This window comes from Petromyzon marinus, chromosome 12 (genome assembly GCF_048934315.1).
Source record: "Petromyzon marinus isolate PM22_M1 ecotype Great Lakes invasive population chromosome 12, UKy_Petmar_22M1.pri1.0, whole genome shotgun sequence".
In the NCBI taxonomy this organism is placed as follows: domain Eukaryota; kingdom Metazoa; phylum Chordata; class Hyperoartia; order Petromyzontiformes; family Petromyzontidae; genus Petromyzon; species Petromyzon marinus.
Window position 1 is genome coordinate 9,862,797 of NC_133678.1, and position 17,165 is coordinate 9,879,961.

The 17,165-nt window shown below is 37.3% G+C and overlaps 1 protein-coding gene across 1 annotated transcript in view; it reads left to right on the forward strand.

Annotated features, from left to right (window-relative positions):
• The window catches only part of LOC116941582 (CUB and sushi domain-containing protein 3-like), a 409,001-nt gene extending 395,462 nt beyond the window's left edge, over window positions 1–13,539 (forward strand). Inside the window, exons 68-71 of the mRNA XM_032952774.2 lie at window positions 295–382; window positions 8,757–8,895; window positions 10,660–10,804; window positions 12,608–13,539. Of these exons, the coding sequence (XP_032808665.2) occupies window positions 295–382; window positions 8,757–8,895; window positions 10,660–10,804; window positions 12,608–12,631 (396 nt within the window). The 3' untranslated portion in view covers window positions 12,632–13,539. The remainder of the gene's footprint in view (window positions 1–294; window positions 383–8,756; window positions 8,896–10,659; window positions 10,805–12,607) is intronic.
• The last annotated feature ends 3,626 nt before the right edge of the window (window positions 13,540–17,165 follow it).

The window sequence follows — 17,165 nt, forward strand, 5'->3', positions numbered from 1 at the left end:
TGACATTTCGCTCCCAGTTCCTGAAAGATGCTCCGAGCATGTGGAGCGAAACATTGGACATCGTACCAAACAACGTCCATTGCAACCCGAAACACATCGAAGAGTTATATAGCACAACCATGAAAACCGACGGAGTAGTAACATATTGAATGCTTTAAATTTATGTGCTATGTTTTGTTATCGTAAATTTCAAGAGTATATTTTTTCAGCATATGCCGTATCAACAAAACATGGTAATTGTGACACACGTTTTAATTGCTTGACGCATCCTATTTTATGATGTGCATGTGCAAGGTGTCGGTGGAGCATGATGGATTAACCTACATCTACGAAGGGTTCATTCAAGCGAAGGAATTTGGCTCGTTTGGTTTTCAGAGAGCAGGTAAGCATGCAGTAATCAGTCTGCTGACTAGATAACGTGAAGCGTAGAACCACAGTTATTATAAGCCAGGGGTCACTGCAGTCATCTCGAATCGGTCACGGGTTTCTAGGATACCACCACATGTTCTTGGGCACGTATTACAATTGTAATATAGTTCTCGATTTCCATTAAGAAGCAGGTGAAAGTGGCTGGTTGTATTTGAATGATGCATTCGCTATGCATTGAGTAACCATTTTTTCGATAATATTATTGTTCTTTTTCATGAGCCATACAACTGATGTCATGTGCAGTCATTTAACGTGTTGTTTTTACAGTAGTGTCCTTATAATTCTCTGTATTCGAATGGAATTTGTTAAATTCAACGTATAGCCTATTTCCGCATCCTACGAGCACTTGACACATGAAGCACATGGACATCTCTATCATGTTTGTGAAGAGGCTAAAACATGTTAGTTTTGCGAAGGATTTTACACATATGTATTCATCCTGTAGATTTTCCAAGCACTTTCGAAGAACAACATACGTGTAAAGCAGATGTGCGTGTGCTTTGAGTATGCCAGATTTTGAAATGTGTTTTCATCGGTTGTCTATTTTGTTAATACAAAGCGAACCCTCTAAGTGTGCTTTTTACACCGGCCTTTTTTTCGACGTACTCCACACCTCTGTCCAGAACCAAGGAATGCCAATTATCTTCATATGTCGCTAAAATGTGTGCATTTGTATGTGTGCCCTTGACATGGCCAGTTGCTTTTTGTATCGCCAACAACAAGAGCCTTCCGTTGTATACGGTGGTCCTGGGAGCCATGAATGCACTGAGCCATACGAAGCAATAATGTATTAAGTCATAACAAGATAGAAAGCAGAAAGATAACCTGAACTGATGTGACCGGCAATAGGTGTTTCCACGTACGCACAGCCGAATGACCGTGACAATGTATGCATTTGGAATGAACTGTACGTTATTTTATTTGTATGCGCGTGTGTGTAAATACGGTGTAGACTGTGATTGTTTGAATTGTGAAAAAAATCTACGCATTCATATGGCATGTACGCACGTTGAACTTCTTTCGCACCGTATGTAGCCAACCGTGCTAATCGGAGGTGCGGGGAAAAGACAACAAACTCGACCATGTCCCTTGTAGGAAGCAATTGTATGAGTAGGGCCATTCCCTGTAAGATTCTTTTTTTTTTTCCTCATAGGCGGTGTTATTGACGAATGTGTTTATGTTACTTTTGCCTGGTGCGTCATCGGCAACGCAGTATCAGGCTTTGTTTAAATTATAGTCATGTCTAAAATGTACTTTGTAATAGCATGAGATGGACGGTAATTGTGTCTTTTGCATGTGTGTTTATTGATATATATAGTACATGTAATAATCCGTTTGTAAATGGATTTTGGGATCAGCAGGAAATATTCGGGCAATTACGTGTTTTCCAAAAATGTTACTTGATTGGAATCAGCACTTTTTAGACAACTAAACACGGAACACCTAATGCAAAAGTAAATTCCCGCATGTACGAAAAATATGCTCTCATAAATAATGATTCTACCTTGACAAGCGAAGTCGTAATTATCGCCTCGGTATAATGTGTGTTGATTATAGAGGAAGTGATGGGAAGCAGAGTCAGTGGAATGATAGACTATGAAAAAGGTGAGAGTTAGGGTGAGGATTTGAGTGCAGGGGCTGCCAGGATTGAGCGCTAAGTAGGTAGAGAGGGTGAGTAGAAGGTGAAAGAGTGAAAAAATCACTTGAAACATTCTCATGAATCCAGCTATGATAGCTTGTCCAAATGGTTTGACAGGTATTAAGATTAACACACAAACTCAACGCAAAATGTTGTATTGATTCATATTATGCATATAACCAGATACTGCAATGATCACGTCGTAACTTTTTCAACGTGAATTGCTCTTATTTGAGATTTTGATGGACTCTAGAACATGTCATTCCACATGTTGGTTTGGCTTTTAATCTGAAAAAGATGATAGGAATGACCTTGGTTATAGGGAGAAGGGCAGGGACGGGACATAATTTTGTTACACTTTATTGAAAATAGACATTGCTTTTTAACGCAGGACAATACGTTATTCATAAAATACTTTAAATATAAAAAAGTTAACTTGAACTGAATGTGGACTCATATTCTTAGCTCTTTCAGTAAAGTCACGTTGAAGGGAAACGATAAAATAATTATATATAAAGCAATAAAAATTATCACGAGGTTTCGACCATAACACAAACGGTCGTCATCAGGTGTGAAAAAACTAACGGCAAGAAACATTTGAAAGAAGTGGCGGTTTGCATTTTGCCGTTGGTTTTTCACACCTGGTAACGACCGTTTGTGTTATGGTCGAAACGTCGTGAGAATTTTTATTGTTTTATATATATTATTATTTAATTGTTTCCCTTCAACGTCACTTTACCGAAAGAGCTAAGAATATGAATTACTGCAGTCACGAAAGCTTTAAATCAAAATTGAATGTGGATTGTCAATCATAGAGGCAGCAAGTATACAGGGGACTGCATGAAATAGTTTTCGCACTGCATGAAATCGGTACGACTTATGTCGAATGGGTTTTGCTGCTCGTGCATTCTCATTGATTCTATTTAGCACATATGTAGTGGGACATTCATTTGGAAAAAATACAATTTCAATGAAGATCTTTTGTCCCCATGTAATTTCAGTCAAGACAGAGCAGTCTTTCTTGTAGAATATTACGTGTTCTCCAAACAATAGTACGCAAATAGATTGTGTGCTTTTAGAGAAGGAAACACGACAACCTTTTGTGGTATCCACACCAATCTTATAGCACGAGGCTATTGCACAGGAAGGTGCTCTGTTTCACATACAAAGACGGTCACTGCATCGCGCACTTTCGGATGCGCTTCTGCGGCCGTCTGGAACGCTCTTCCTTCCGACGTGAGGAAGCCACTGGAGCGACGCACTTTAAAAATCTAGATTGAAAGCTCGTTTATTTAAAACTGTTTTTTGTTTGTTTGTCCTTCCCCCACACCTCCAATTTGCGTGGTTGGCTACTTACGGTGCGACAGAAGTTCAACATACATACATACATACTGCCCATAGACTAACACTAGCCATAGACTCAACACTGCCCATTAGACTCAATACTGCACCTCCCGATTAGCACGGTTGGCTGAAAGAAGTTCAACATACACGCATACAAGTCTGTAGTACTGTAGTAGTTCCACACTCGTGCAAATGTCGATGGCCTACTCTTTTCGAATGACGTCAAGGGATCTTTAACGTCCACCGTGAAGCAAATGGAGCGTACAGCAAATGCTGTGCTCTCCGGCATCCGTGGGGAATGGAGAATGCCCGTTCATCAAATATGCTGGTTATCTGAGAGCTATACTTACGGTTCACCAAATTTTCTGAGCACATACAACTTTGCAAGAAATACAATCTTTACTCTTTTACAGAGGGACTCACGGGTCGGTTGTAGAGCAATTCTAGAGTTGATTGTAGAGAAGCAGTGGGGCCGTTTAGAGTGCAGTATACAGTGCTAGAGTATTGTATGTACAGACTGCTGCTTGCACCGTCACTCGGCAGCGTCCCAGAGCCTCCGTAAGCAAAAAGATCTATGAGAAGCGCACGTCAAAATGCCAGATGGCTGTCGGAATTTTTCCAGGTACGCAAAGGAAGACTTGAATTTCCGTCTCTGACAGATGCCGATTTGATAGAACATTTTGGATGGCAAAGCGCTAGATCACAGAGCTATCGCTGTACTTTATGACTTAATGGTTAATGCGCGCCACAGCAATAACAAAGGTGACCTGCCAGAATAGAACCACAACCCTCTGCAACAAGCAGCAAATGTGCTGCCGCTGGGCAATGTTAAACCATTACATGATATAAAATTGGCAAGGTGAAGTGAATTAAGGTATTGAATTACCCATACTTATATTCAGGGTTATATGTTCTCGCTTCCAATTATTTATGCCTGTTCCTTTCGGCTCATTCCCTACTCCAACTGATTCCATGATCTTCTTTAACAATGTTGCTTATAAAGTGATTTTACTGCGCAATCTAAATGTAGCTCTTCAATGTTACTGCCTTGAAATCGCTTGCACTTGTGCTCCTTAATAGCTTCATAATTTAACCTTTTTCCAACACTTCCTGATGTGCGCTTGATCACCATAATAACTTTAGGATTAGTACATAGAGGGTGACCTTTAGTTTATTTTATATATTTAGTTTGCGACTCCTTGAGTTACCTGCAAAACTTTTACGGGCAAAGCACTTGGGGCTGTTTTTATCGGAATTTGTGCAAAGAGATAAACTGGCCAAATTTAGCTAGTTTCCAGGAAAACGGTCATTAATACCAGCGCTAATCCAGCAATAATAGGCATTGCCTGGCAACTTGAGAAATACCACATTACATCTGTTAGTGCTGGTGTGGGAAATGGGTCTCTAAATTGCGCCCTTCTCTCAGTGGCAATTTGCAGAATAATGTGTTTAATATCCAACATGACTCAAAGTGAGCACATTGTTGTTAGAGGAAATGAGTCAATGTGTGTGTGTGTGTATCTTAAGTGGCATGGGAAATAGTATAGACAGATCTCTGGGGGAGGCGGCTTCTTATTTTCAAGGGATTATAGTGAAAGATAACGAGATCTGGTTGATTCTGACTCAAAGCACCTTCAGTGGAATGATGATCCTACTGGGACGGTTTGATTGACCGTTCTGGTGGTCGTATATATCACTCTGTTCCCATGTGAAGCATTGTACACACCGCCTTTCATATATTTCCCATCAGATTCCAGTTTGATGGGGCAGAAGCTTCTTTATTTCTCTGCCTGTACCTGTGAGGAGCGAATATGTAAATGTCTGTAACGTTCGATTAGAGTGAAAGTGCAAAACTCATTCAAGTATTGCAGTACTTCCCTTTGTTTCTTGATATGTCGATGTGGGTTTTGTTCTCATGTATATACTTACTTGTGTGAACTAGTATCTCAAAATTGGTATTTCAAATAAAAAATTACCTCCTACATTTCATCCCCGAAAACATGCAAACTGATAGTCCTCAAGTTATATTCCCAATGTATATTTTCACCATATTTCTTTTTTAAAGCAGTACATTTCTCTATGAAGAAGGAGATTTGCATTATTTATCTAAGCTAGAGCATAAAAAAACGCATTAACCTGTGGCAGACCTTTTATGTCTCGGGTGAACCCATTCATGGTGCAATCTTAAACGTAAAATGTTGTCAGTTCTACTTTTAAATCTTTAGCAAATGCCGAAGATATTGATGTCTTATTAAAAAAAACATATCTCATAGTTTTTGCCTTATTATATACATATGTTTGTGTATATTAAACTTGACTTACCAAATACGCAAAAAATCATGATGATTAATTGAAATGGTGGTGCAGTGAATAACATACTTATTTACGCTTTTAACCAACAACACCAGAGCTTGATTCAGTGCCACAAATAAGATCAGTGGCGAGTGATTTCCAAACGAGGCCTGTTCCCTCACTCCCTCCTTCACAGCCTTAATACAACAGTTGTATTGAGCACGGCTGTACATTATATTGCAATTATCATGGATGTAGTTTTTTTATTTTCACACTTGTGCGTGACATGTATTTTTATTGAATCAAACAGGCATCTGCACGACATTCCCACAGAGTTGTATTCAGCCTTCTAATCACCATGTTAAAGGTGACGGGAGTTTTCAACTTATTTACGGTTCCAAACAAGCATATGTAAAATTTAATTGAAATAAAAATGTTGAACGCATCTTCTTTGGTTCTTTTGGTAAAGTCACGTAGAATGAGAATAAAATAATAAAATAACACAATAAATTCTCACGACGTTTCGTCCACAACGCAAGCGGCCGTCTTCAGGTGAAAGGTACAGACCTGTCGGGACGACAGAGCTTCAAAGAACGATGTTAAGATTCGTAGCGACTTTTAAAGTGAGGCACCTTGACAAAGGGGTTTACATATCAAATAGCTGAGGGATTAGCTTGTGACTGGTCACAGGAATGGCTATGTTAAAGTCAAAACCTACACTAGTTGCCTCTGTGGATGTGTAGATTTTGACTTTCACATAGCCATTCCTGTGACCAGTCACAAGCTAATCCCTCAGCTATTTGATATGTAAACCCCTTTGTCAAGGTGCCTCACTTTAAAAGTCGCTACGAATCTTAACATCGTTCATTGAAGCTCTGTCGTCCCGACAGGTCTGTACCTTTCACCTGAAGACGGCTGCTTGCGTTGTGGCCGAAACGTCGTGAGAATTTTATTGTGTTATTTTATTATTTTATTCTCATTCTACGTGACTTTACCGAAAGAACCAAAGTAGACGAATCCTTGCAGTCACGAAAGCTTTAAATCGAAATTTAAAAATGTTGAACGCGGTTTTGTTATTTATCGTAAATCATACATTTGCAGTGAATTTTAAATATACTTTCGTTACAAATACAGACGGTGTATAGTTCAGATGTTTTTATTTTATTTTACTAGGTCTGCGTTTCCTGCAAATCTTTATTAATGTTTTACCTGCAACATGAAACGAGTCAGTTTTTTATTGGTGCATTGCATTGCAATGTTTTCATATCTATAGCTAGTAATCAAGCAAGAGTTGGAAGTTATATGATGCATACATTTATCTGTAAAAAACATTTACAAGAATAAAAAAAATATTTATATAATGCGAAAATGCACTGCTTAATTGTATTCCGCCTTTTAAAAGTAGAAGAACACTTTGGAAAATATAAGTCACACCAATTAATGTCCGATTAGCATGTTGGTATTTTCAGGCATAAAATAATACGATTCCAAGTATGTTTGATTTGTTTATCCATTAATTAAACATTGTTTTTATAATCCGACAGAGTTTGTGTATTGTCGTAATGAATGTATTAAGCGATTACCTCAGCATGTTATGACTTAATATAATCAACTTTTTAAGTTTGGGATATTAATCTTATCTGGACATAATGGCTCTCAATCCGCTGACGGAAGATTCGTTTTTCACATGTAATTATTTGAGATACATCAGTTCGTAAATACAAATGTAAAAGGTGGGATTGCAGCCCTGCAATGTCTTGCTCATGCCACTGATGGCAGAAGGGGGCCTCCACTGGAGGGAGCTCTAGAGAGCCCCCTCTGGATGGTATTTGGCCTACTCTTCCACACTGGACAGTCATCTACGAAGAGGTGCGCGACATGTCAATAAACTCAATGGTATTCCCGCATTGTACTGCTGCGTGGATAGAGGTGTGAGGTGGGGGGAGATTTAATAAACTCGCACCATTTTTTCAGCTACCATACTGGGAGATCGAATAGAACTGGCGACCTCTATATTCCAACTCCAATGTGCGAAACATTACACAATGCTAACATCCCACATATAAATAAAAAAAAACTATGTACACAATTGCAAATGTTAAGCTTTGCATATATTCTCTTTAGGTTGATTCAGCCTGACATAGAGCACAGCTGTCGCTGTCCATTTAATGCAGTAATTGCTTCATGATTTTTTGACGTCCAGTATCGCAACTCATTTTATTGGATCTCCCTGGATAGGCCATAATGTTGGACACTTTAGCCCCATAGTGTGTCCTGCGAATTGATGTGATGGTTATGTGACAAGTAACAATTTACATTGCTGCCAAAATGTCACATATTTTTAAAAGTTTAACATTCATCCTGAGAGTTAAAAATGAAACCGTTTTCCTTTTGCATTGATTGTGTTTTCAGCTCCATTTATTACATTTTAAAATACTACATTGCATAATGAGCAATGTGTTTCATACAGTGTTATAATGCGCAGTAGATGTTAAGAAGCCAAAAGAAGTTACAATTTTGCTTTGAAAATGCTATTCAGTTTTATTGATAGTAGGAGTTAAAATCATACACAATTTGTTTTTTTTATATTTATCATGAGCTTAAGAATAGATTAATAAATTACTCAATATATCGTTCCACCTTTAGTAAGCACAATAACTTGCAATTTGGACATTTTATTAAAATAACTATAGTACACATTTGCCAAAGCTTGCATAGTAACCGGTTGTGTGTGTGGTAGTTTTATGTTAGCAGCCTAACCTGCACCCCGAATTACAATAATGTTTAGTTTCAGTGTGAAGGTGTGCACCGATGAAGGTTTCATGAAGCTTCACTGGACAATCTCAACCCAACATTTCGTTCCGGTAGAGTCTACTGAGAATCTGATACCAGTAGCAAAATAATGGCCGTCAAGATACGTTTATTGCCCATCCTCCACACGAAGCGTTGTGCTAGTTGTAATCATTTGTTGTGAACTGTAATCATCTCTGCAGCCTAACCCCAGCAGCTAACGGAGAGGACGATCTGGCTTTGTCTGTGCTGCGTGTCGCAGGCACAATAAACATAAGTCGGGGACTGGAGCCCTCTGGGCAGAAGTTGGGCACCAGCAGCAGCTCAGTCGCCATCGCCATCCTCGTGCCCTTCTTTGCCCTCATCTTCGCTGGCTTTGCCTTCTACCTTTACAAGCAGAGGTGGAGCACTGCTACATGCACAAGCCTGAGCATGTTCAGTCAATTCTAATATATATTGCACGGCCGTCAGTGTTTTGTTTTCAACCAGACGGGAAGAGTGGTATGCTTCTCAAAAAAAGCATCAAGTGGATGTTTGCTTCGCTAAAGAAATTGTATTACTATTATAACGAGTACAGAATGTGTCATATAAGCAGCGTTGTATATAATCCATCCATAACACTTGTGTAAGCAAAACAAAGGGCAACTTCTGATACAGGCACATTTGCTCCCATGGGTGTGCTTATATACAACTTTACTGTGATTTGGTTTTGCCCATAGGCAAATAGAACAATTTAACTAGACTCCGTAGTGCATGTCTGATAGAGCCAATGTTGAATTTTAGTCATTAACATCAATATAATTATTTCACGTTAAACATTGCTCAGTGACGATTTTGACCCAAGGTGGTCCCAAGCATCTAACGACAGTGGCTTCGAGCCCAGCAAACACACTGGGAGGGAAAATCTGGTTACGTACTAATTGAGGGCATTTTTCCAAATTTATCCATTACAGGCAATTGCTTGAATCTATAAAGAGCGCAATGGGACCTTTAATATCCACGGGAAATGAACGTGTAGTGCACTTGTTTTGTAGTGTTTCCCAAATACATTATCGGAGGACTGAGGTTGTGTGTATGAACTATTAAACCCTGAACCAAATGGCACCAACAGGGCCACCCGGAGGGGGAGACACAAAAGATGGGCCCCGCATCAGGACTTTTGCTGAATGAATATTGGGGCCCCCGTGGGTCTTTTTTTTCCCAGGCCTGGAAACTTCTAAGCCGCAACGTTTGTACATGTTGTTCCATCTTGGCTTTGTGGAATAGTCATATTACCAAAGCAAGACCAATCTGATTCGGGAATAAAAATCTTTCATCTGTTCTGAATTTTAGTTTTCTGAATCAATATACAGTAAGAATTGGTTTTCATTTGCGCACATTGTTAGCAAAAAACATATGGTTTAGATTAAATAAGTTTAAAGGTGCATTGCTGTTCAGTTTTACAAACATATGTTTGTCTGCATTATATACGTACATTGTAATTGCAGTGACATTTGATTTCCTGTGGTACCTTTACACCCCAAACCCTTTGCAATGCAACCTTGCCTTCTGCTTTATTCTTGGTGAATGGGCATTGCTGCTAAAATATCCCCGGCACTGCCTTAAATGCATATAAAGCTTTATTTATAGACCAAATTTATTACCAAGGGCATATGGGTGACATGTTATTACAGGATACGTCTCAAAATCATTAAATAAATGACACAACATGGATAATAATAATAATATGTTACGGTAAAAAATGGCACAAACAAATCACAAAATGACACAAACTCGTATAACATGCTATTTTTCAGGAATATCCAGATTTAAAGCGATAAGTAACTTAACATGGTTTGTGAGTACACGGTTGTACTATGATTTTTGGACCGCTTTATGACCGTTGTTTTTTCCATACTTTTAAAATAAAATGCTAGCATTTCACATGTAGCGTATATATGCAACACATCAAAAAGAAAACGTACAACAATTGGATCAAACTCCAAACATGTGTATAGGTTATATATGCAACACATCAAAAAGAAAACGTACAACAATGGGATCAAACTCCAAACATGTGTATAGGTTTCACAATGAAATGTCTGTGATGCACACACTTAAATACCCGTGACGTTGTATTGCCAAGTATGAGAGTGTTTTTCGCTTTTGTATTTATCTTCTGGCAGGTCAGTTCCACAGGTGCGGTACAATGGTTATTCAGGTCATGAAACCAGCAACAGGCAGTCCATGTTTGAAAACCCCATGTACGACACTAACGTAAAGCCTGCGGAGAGTAAGGCTGTGCGATTTGATACTCGACTCAACACTGAGGTGAGCGTTCATTCTGGTTTCACTTCATGGGCTATGTTTCATCAGAGATGCTCTTAGCCCTGTCCCGTTCCAAGACTTCTGCAAGTTTAAGGGTGGGTCCCGTTCACCTCTCCATCTTGGAACACACAAGCGGCTCAGCGTTAATTTTATCTCGAGGCATAGCGCCATTGATTTTAAAGACATTGTACTCGCCACAGAGAACTGTAGCGACATGATCACACTCTATGATAGCTGGCACCAATCTGTGCCACACACCCTCCTGCATGGCCTTGTGGGAACCTCGGTACTGATTAAATTATTTAATTATTACTTCTGGTTTAGTTTTGATGATGCACATGTACGTCATTGGAACGGAATTGGAAGAAAAACTGGTATTTTGAATGGGAAAGGGTTAATTAATCCAATCTCTGTAGTAGTCAGGGTAATGTGTATGAGTGGGGTTAGCCCATTTTCAAAAACGTTGAGCCCTCTGATTCCATCTTACTTTCAAGTTACTCGTCTTTAGTTCACAAGGGACATTGATATTTCACGAACTTCCCACGAATTTATAACCACAGCTGTAAATTAACCTATGGCATGGCTTAAATATCGCCACGTGTTTGATCACTGCTAGATATGAATAAAGTTCAAATGTGTGCCATGATATGAATAATATAACAGCTCAGTCATACAATTCTTGCCAGTAACTGTCAGGATTATTTTTTTCATGTACACTAGTCACATGACTCATAAACTACATTCTTGTGATACAGACCATGTCACCTTTAAATAATTGCTAGAGTCATTAGCACCAGTATTCTTTTGATACATCCCTTCTCTATTATTCCTTCCTCTAAATAATTATCTGGAACTGGATGAAATGTTACATCCACACATAATTATTTTATCTCAGTTCATAAAACTGTGCAATAAGCATTAGTCCACTCTTCTTCAATGAACTCTTCAGTTAAATTGTTTATTTATACAAATCAATCATTAACAAGACTAAACATGTTACAAATCACAATGCTGTTACACTTGTGTACGGTAATTGTGTGAAACTTTATAATATTGATATTACAGTATATGACATGGAGTTAGGTGTTAAAATATTATCTAACAGTATCGTCAATACTGAATGTTGTTCCTTAAAGAGAGTAGATAATATATATATCAAAATATTGTGAATTATTTTTATCCTTAAAATTAGTCATCTTGTCACTTCACGTATATTTTTTAATTAACCTCATCTAATGAATGGCATACTGCAGTCAGATGGAATAGATTATTGAGTATTTTTTCCATCTAATCTTCAGGATAATAGGTGAACAAATACATTCATTCAAAATAACAATTAACAGTAGTTCCTGACTTGTTTTCCATTACAAAAAATATTACGATTAAATGAAATTTAGAAGGATTACCTAAGGCCATTTGACTGCATATGAATACTTCGAGTGATATGCATTTATTCTACGGAAGTATATTCAATGTTTCACCAATGCCTTTCACATCGTGTTAACGTGACAAAGTACCCTTTTCATGCACTTTTGTTTAGACTGCAGCTGTCATTGTAAAACAACATCGTTTCATATTTTAATATTCACACTGGTCATGGTGCACATAGATCTTGAAACTTTTGACCAACACATTTAACGAAACAATGGCGATGTAATTTGTCAGAAACGTAAGGAACTGTGTTTTTTTTTACCAATTCATAAGTAAAAAATTTAATTTTCAGTGTCATATACGTACTGTATATTAATCATATGGTCTCGGTGACATACGCTGTGTAATTGATGTTGTTGTGTTTTTACATTACAGCAAATAACATCAACCATGGTATGAAGACATTGAAAACTCACCCGTCATCAGTGGCACCATCACAGTGGAATGTGAAGTGACCTCATATCAAAATTTCAGACGTTTGACTTTCAAGCTTCATTATATCTGGTTTGGTTACATTGACCATAAATCATAGCTTCACTTGTACATGTACTTTCCAAAGCTGATATTTCTCCCGCTGCACAGGGGACACACAAAAAATGATACGAAATAAATCATGAAAATATTTAAGAAAATAAACATATAAAGCAGCAAATAATTTAAAAAGGCATTTACCTACTGTATATCATAATATGAATCAATGACATTTATAACAAGAAAAAAATATTGACATGTAATGTAGTTTTGTATAAAAATGTGATAATTGTAAGTTGCATTTGTAATATATTGTCATTTTAAGAAGCCTATTTGACTGTATTATATAGAACTGTCTAATGTAAAAGATGTCTTTTTCTACAGAGTTATATTTTTATGGGAAAAATCCATTTGTAAAACATATTGACTGTTGTATATTTTTAAATAAAATTGTGCAGAGAAAATACATTTGAGGATAAAGTTTACCTTCACGTGTATTTCACCAGTATAATGAAGTAAGAAATGTATCGTGATGTAGATATATACACGTTGCTGCTGTTTTCTTTGAATATAAAGGTATTTTCATTTGCAAGCATGCTTTTAAATAAGGTCATTTTGTGCTTTACTTTTGATGTAATAACACAAGATGGGCCTGATTATGGAAATCCTCATAATAAATCTTGTTTTATATAGGAAATCAAAGAGAATAGGTGATGTGTTTTTGTTACTGAATTGTTCCAAACAAGTTTGTGAGACAATTAACATTCAGTACACACACAACTCACATACCAATGTATATATTCTACAGTGTATATTATTACATGGTTTTGTTTACATTTCGGTCTGAGAGTCATTTGTACTGCGAAATAGCATCACGTGATTGTACTATATTTTCCACCAGCATGTCAACTTATGAAGAAAGTTAATCCCTTTTACTTACGGATGAAACATGTTTAATTTTAATATTGAAGAAAATTGAAATCCTCACCAGATTGGTACATATACCCAGCATTTAAATACTTCTAATATGTCTACTTAAAAGTTATGTAAAATACATATTGGTTTGGTATTGATAGGCCTCGTGTATTAAAATTGCACACTTTTTCCATAAATCTTTCACATTTCCAGCCAACTCGGGACCAGAAAGTTAACACAAGTTGAAGAAATCTGCTGAAAAGTTTATTGTTAACAATTTTATTATCTAAATAACTTGCACACCACTGGATGTCTGAACTGCATTTGTTTGTTTGGGAACCTAACATCTGCTACGTTGGCTTTTTGCAGCCCTTTAAATTACCATGATAATCAGTGTCCCTATCCCTGAGCCACAAGGGCCCAATGTGTTTGTGACCGCCAGCTGCCACCAGGCCTGGCTACAATACACAATGTCTCTCCGAGGCATTGGTAAGAGCATCCTGGTCTGCCTGCCATGAATCAATGCCATTTTCATGGACACTATAACCCTTTAATTAACCCAATCACGTTGAATTACTGTAAACCAGAATACTACAATTGTCATTACTAGTATTTTTCACACGCAAAAAAAAGGTCAAGGTGATTTTTTGCTCAATGTAGTATTGTCGCAACACTCATTTTCTGTTTACAACCCTGAGCCAGTATTTGAACTTCCGTATTCTGATAGCACAGGTGAGGCTATCCATAGGACACCCACTATGGATTTCCCCACAAAGTGGTCAGCGTTTTATCGATCCCAGAGGGATGATGGGCTGAGTGAAACCCATCCAGCAGTTAAGCACGCACCCTTCTGATTGCAAGCCAATCGCTCTTACTGCTGAGCCACCTGGCCAGTTCATCTACATGTATTACCTTGGGGGTGATTTTTTTTATCAAAGTAAAAATATACCTAAAATAAATCTTTATTTTCACATGTATTTTTTCAATACCATTTAATGTGTGTTTTCATAATTTGATCATTGGTAAACAATTATAACTTGGTAGCTCTGGCAGCAATCGTATGCACACACACACATAGTTTTTGTGTATATGAAGGTAATTTAAAATATATAAATGTAATTTCCAGACATCTTCACAGAATGTGGTGGCCAATTATAGTTTCGTTTAAATACCAATTCAAACTTTCTGGGATGGAATGCGCTTATGGCCATCATAGTTGTCCGAAATTGTTAACCCTGCTTGGTATTGGATAATCCAGCCTGCATTGTGAATGCCTTTTATGCTCTTAACTGAAACGGATGTAATCCTCTAAGAATAATGATAATTTATATCATGAGACCATCACGTATAAATATCCACATGAAACCCCTTGCACAGCCCCATACAAGTCTGAAAAGACTGTTGGGACATAATATTTACTTCAGAGTTGAGGCAAATTTTACAAATAATTGTACCTCAAATTATTGGTGAGAAAAGTTATCACGATGAAAGATGTCCAATTATCGAAAATGACCAGAATGGATGACAAGCAGTGACTTGGGCAATTCAAATGTGGTCAAATTTAGCAAAATAAAAATAAAACATTGAGACAAGTTGAAAGCAAGTGAATGCTGTTATGGATGGCAGCTTGAGGTTGTAAATGTGTCTACTTTGACTGTTAAGTAATTCTGTGTGCGTGTCTATAAGCCCTGTGGTGTCAAGAAGAAGTTTGTAATACAACTTTCTAGGAAATATAAAACAATTGTCGGACGTGTGGGTGTGGAAATTCATAATTTTAAGGTACTTTGGAATTGATACACGATTTAAATTATTGTCGGAGCCCATATCTCAAGATATTCAATACGTCCCGTGTGTGTGTCTTTGTTGCTTTACATAAATATATCATAAATTGACGCACAAAAAGCGAAAGCAACTCGGAGTGCATAACAAGCTACTCAACTGACATGTTGCCACTGTGCAAAGTCCACATGGCTCAAACAGTAGGAGGGAAGATGAATGACAAGAATGTGTTACGTAACAGCTACAATTGTAAAAAAAAGTTGTAACGTGGAGCTGATCTGTTTAGATTCCTTAACGGGCCATGCAAATATTACACTTTCTTAATCTCCAGATACTTCTTAAAATTCCCATACACGTCATTGTCTACATACTCATACATGTATGTTCCTTACATCGTTTGTAATGCGGTAGGCATGGTTAAGGTTAATATGGTTCAAATTTGAGAAATGTGTGAAATATTTATGACGTCATGAGGCCTCCTTTGCCAGTAGCAAAATATAATAATAGGTTTTTTTACCCTTTTTTCTGGCAACAAAACTGACACCTTTTTACAAGGAATCACGTTTGCATTAACCAGAATACCTGCGGTCAGAATGCAAAGTTGTCTCTGGTGTGGACCAATCAATTTCAAGGACAATGCATATATTATCAGAGTTTTTTGTTTGCATTCTGACCGCAGGTATTGTGGTTAATGCAAACATGATTCCTCGTAAAAAGGTGTCAGTTTTGTTGCCAGAAAAAAAGGGTCAAAACCTATTATTATATTATGACGTAGTTCTAATTTTTTTCTTAAGCACACCTTTTTGAGCATTTTTGTACGTATTGGATTAAAAAAACACATTTGAGACGCGAGTGACAATTAATTTACAAAACAAAGTTTTTCCATAAAATCACTTTGCTGCACAAATTTTGAGGGACGTTTTGAAATGAGCCGTCGAATAGCATTTTATACACAATAGATACTTGCTTATTCATACGCATTTACTATATTATGTAGGAGAGACAATATATACATTTTCAAATATTGCTTATTTATGTATCTATCTGCGATGTATCCATGTCTGCAAAGTTTAAGAGGCAGCCCACAACGGTGAACCACAAGTCGTACCACTGGGAACCACTGCTAAATATGATAGTGCTTTTAAATAGCCATTTTCCGCAAGACTATCGCAATGCATTTTGCTTTGTAAGGTACTGCTCAACATTCAAGCCACATATTTTAGCAGTATTAATGCTCAGCATGCAGGAGCTGGCGACCTGAATAGCTTACCAAGTAGGATGTGGTGAAGGAGAGCTGTACAGCACAATGTAGCCGTGTGTAACTGCTTTCACTCTAAAATTGTCTAAGCGAAACAATGACAAATGTATAAATGTCTTCGAGCTTGCTGCTGATTAAATTTGTTCTAAAAATATAAATATTTATTGCTGCAGAAACTACTATGATAATGTAATTTTTATATATCCTTTTACCAGTATAACTTTCAGGAAGCAATATTTATACGACATATTGGTGGGTCTTGATTGCAATAATTATTTGGTAATTTTTTCATTATTTTACCAAATTTCCTAAATAACTTTTTTTTTGTAAAGTGGATAAAAATGTATCATAATCACTACGGCTTCACATTATTTTGCTTGCGAGATGAATGGCTGCTGGCGTGTTTTCTTACCTAGATTTTTCTTCACCCCTTAACATTTTCACATTTCACAGCAATTTTACTTTTAACAAATTGCTAGTCCAACGCTCAGAGGAAATTGGACACTCATA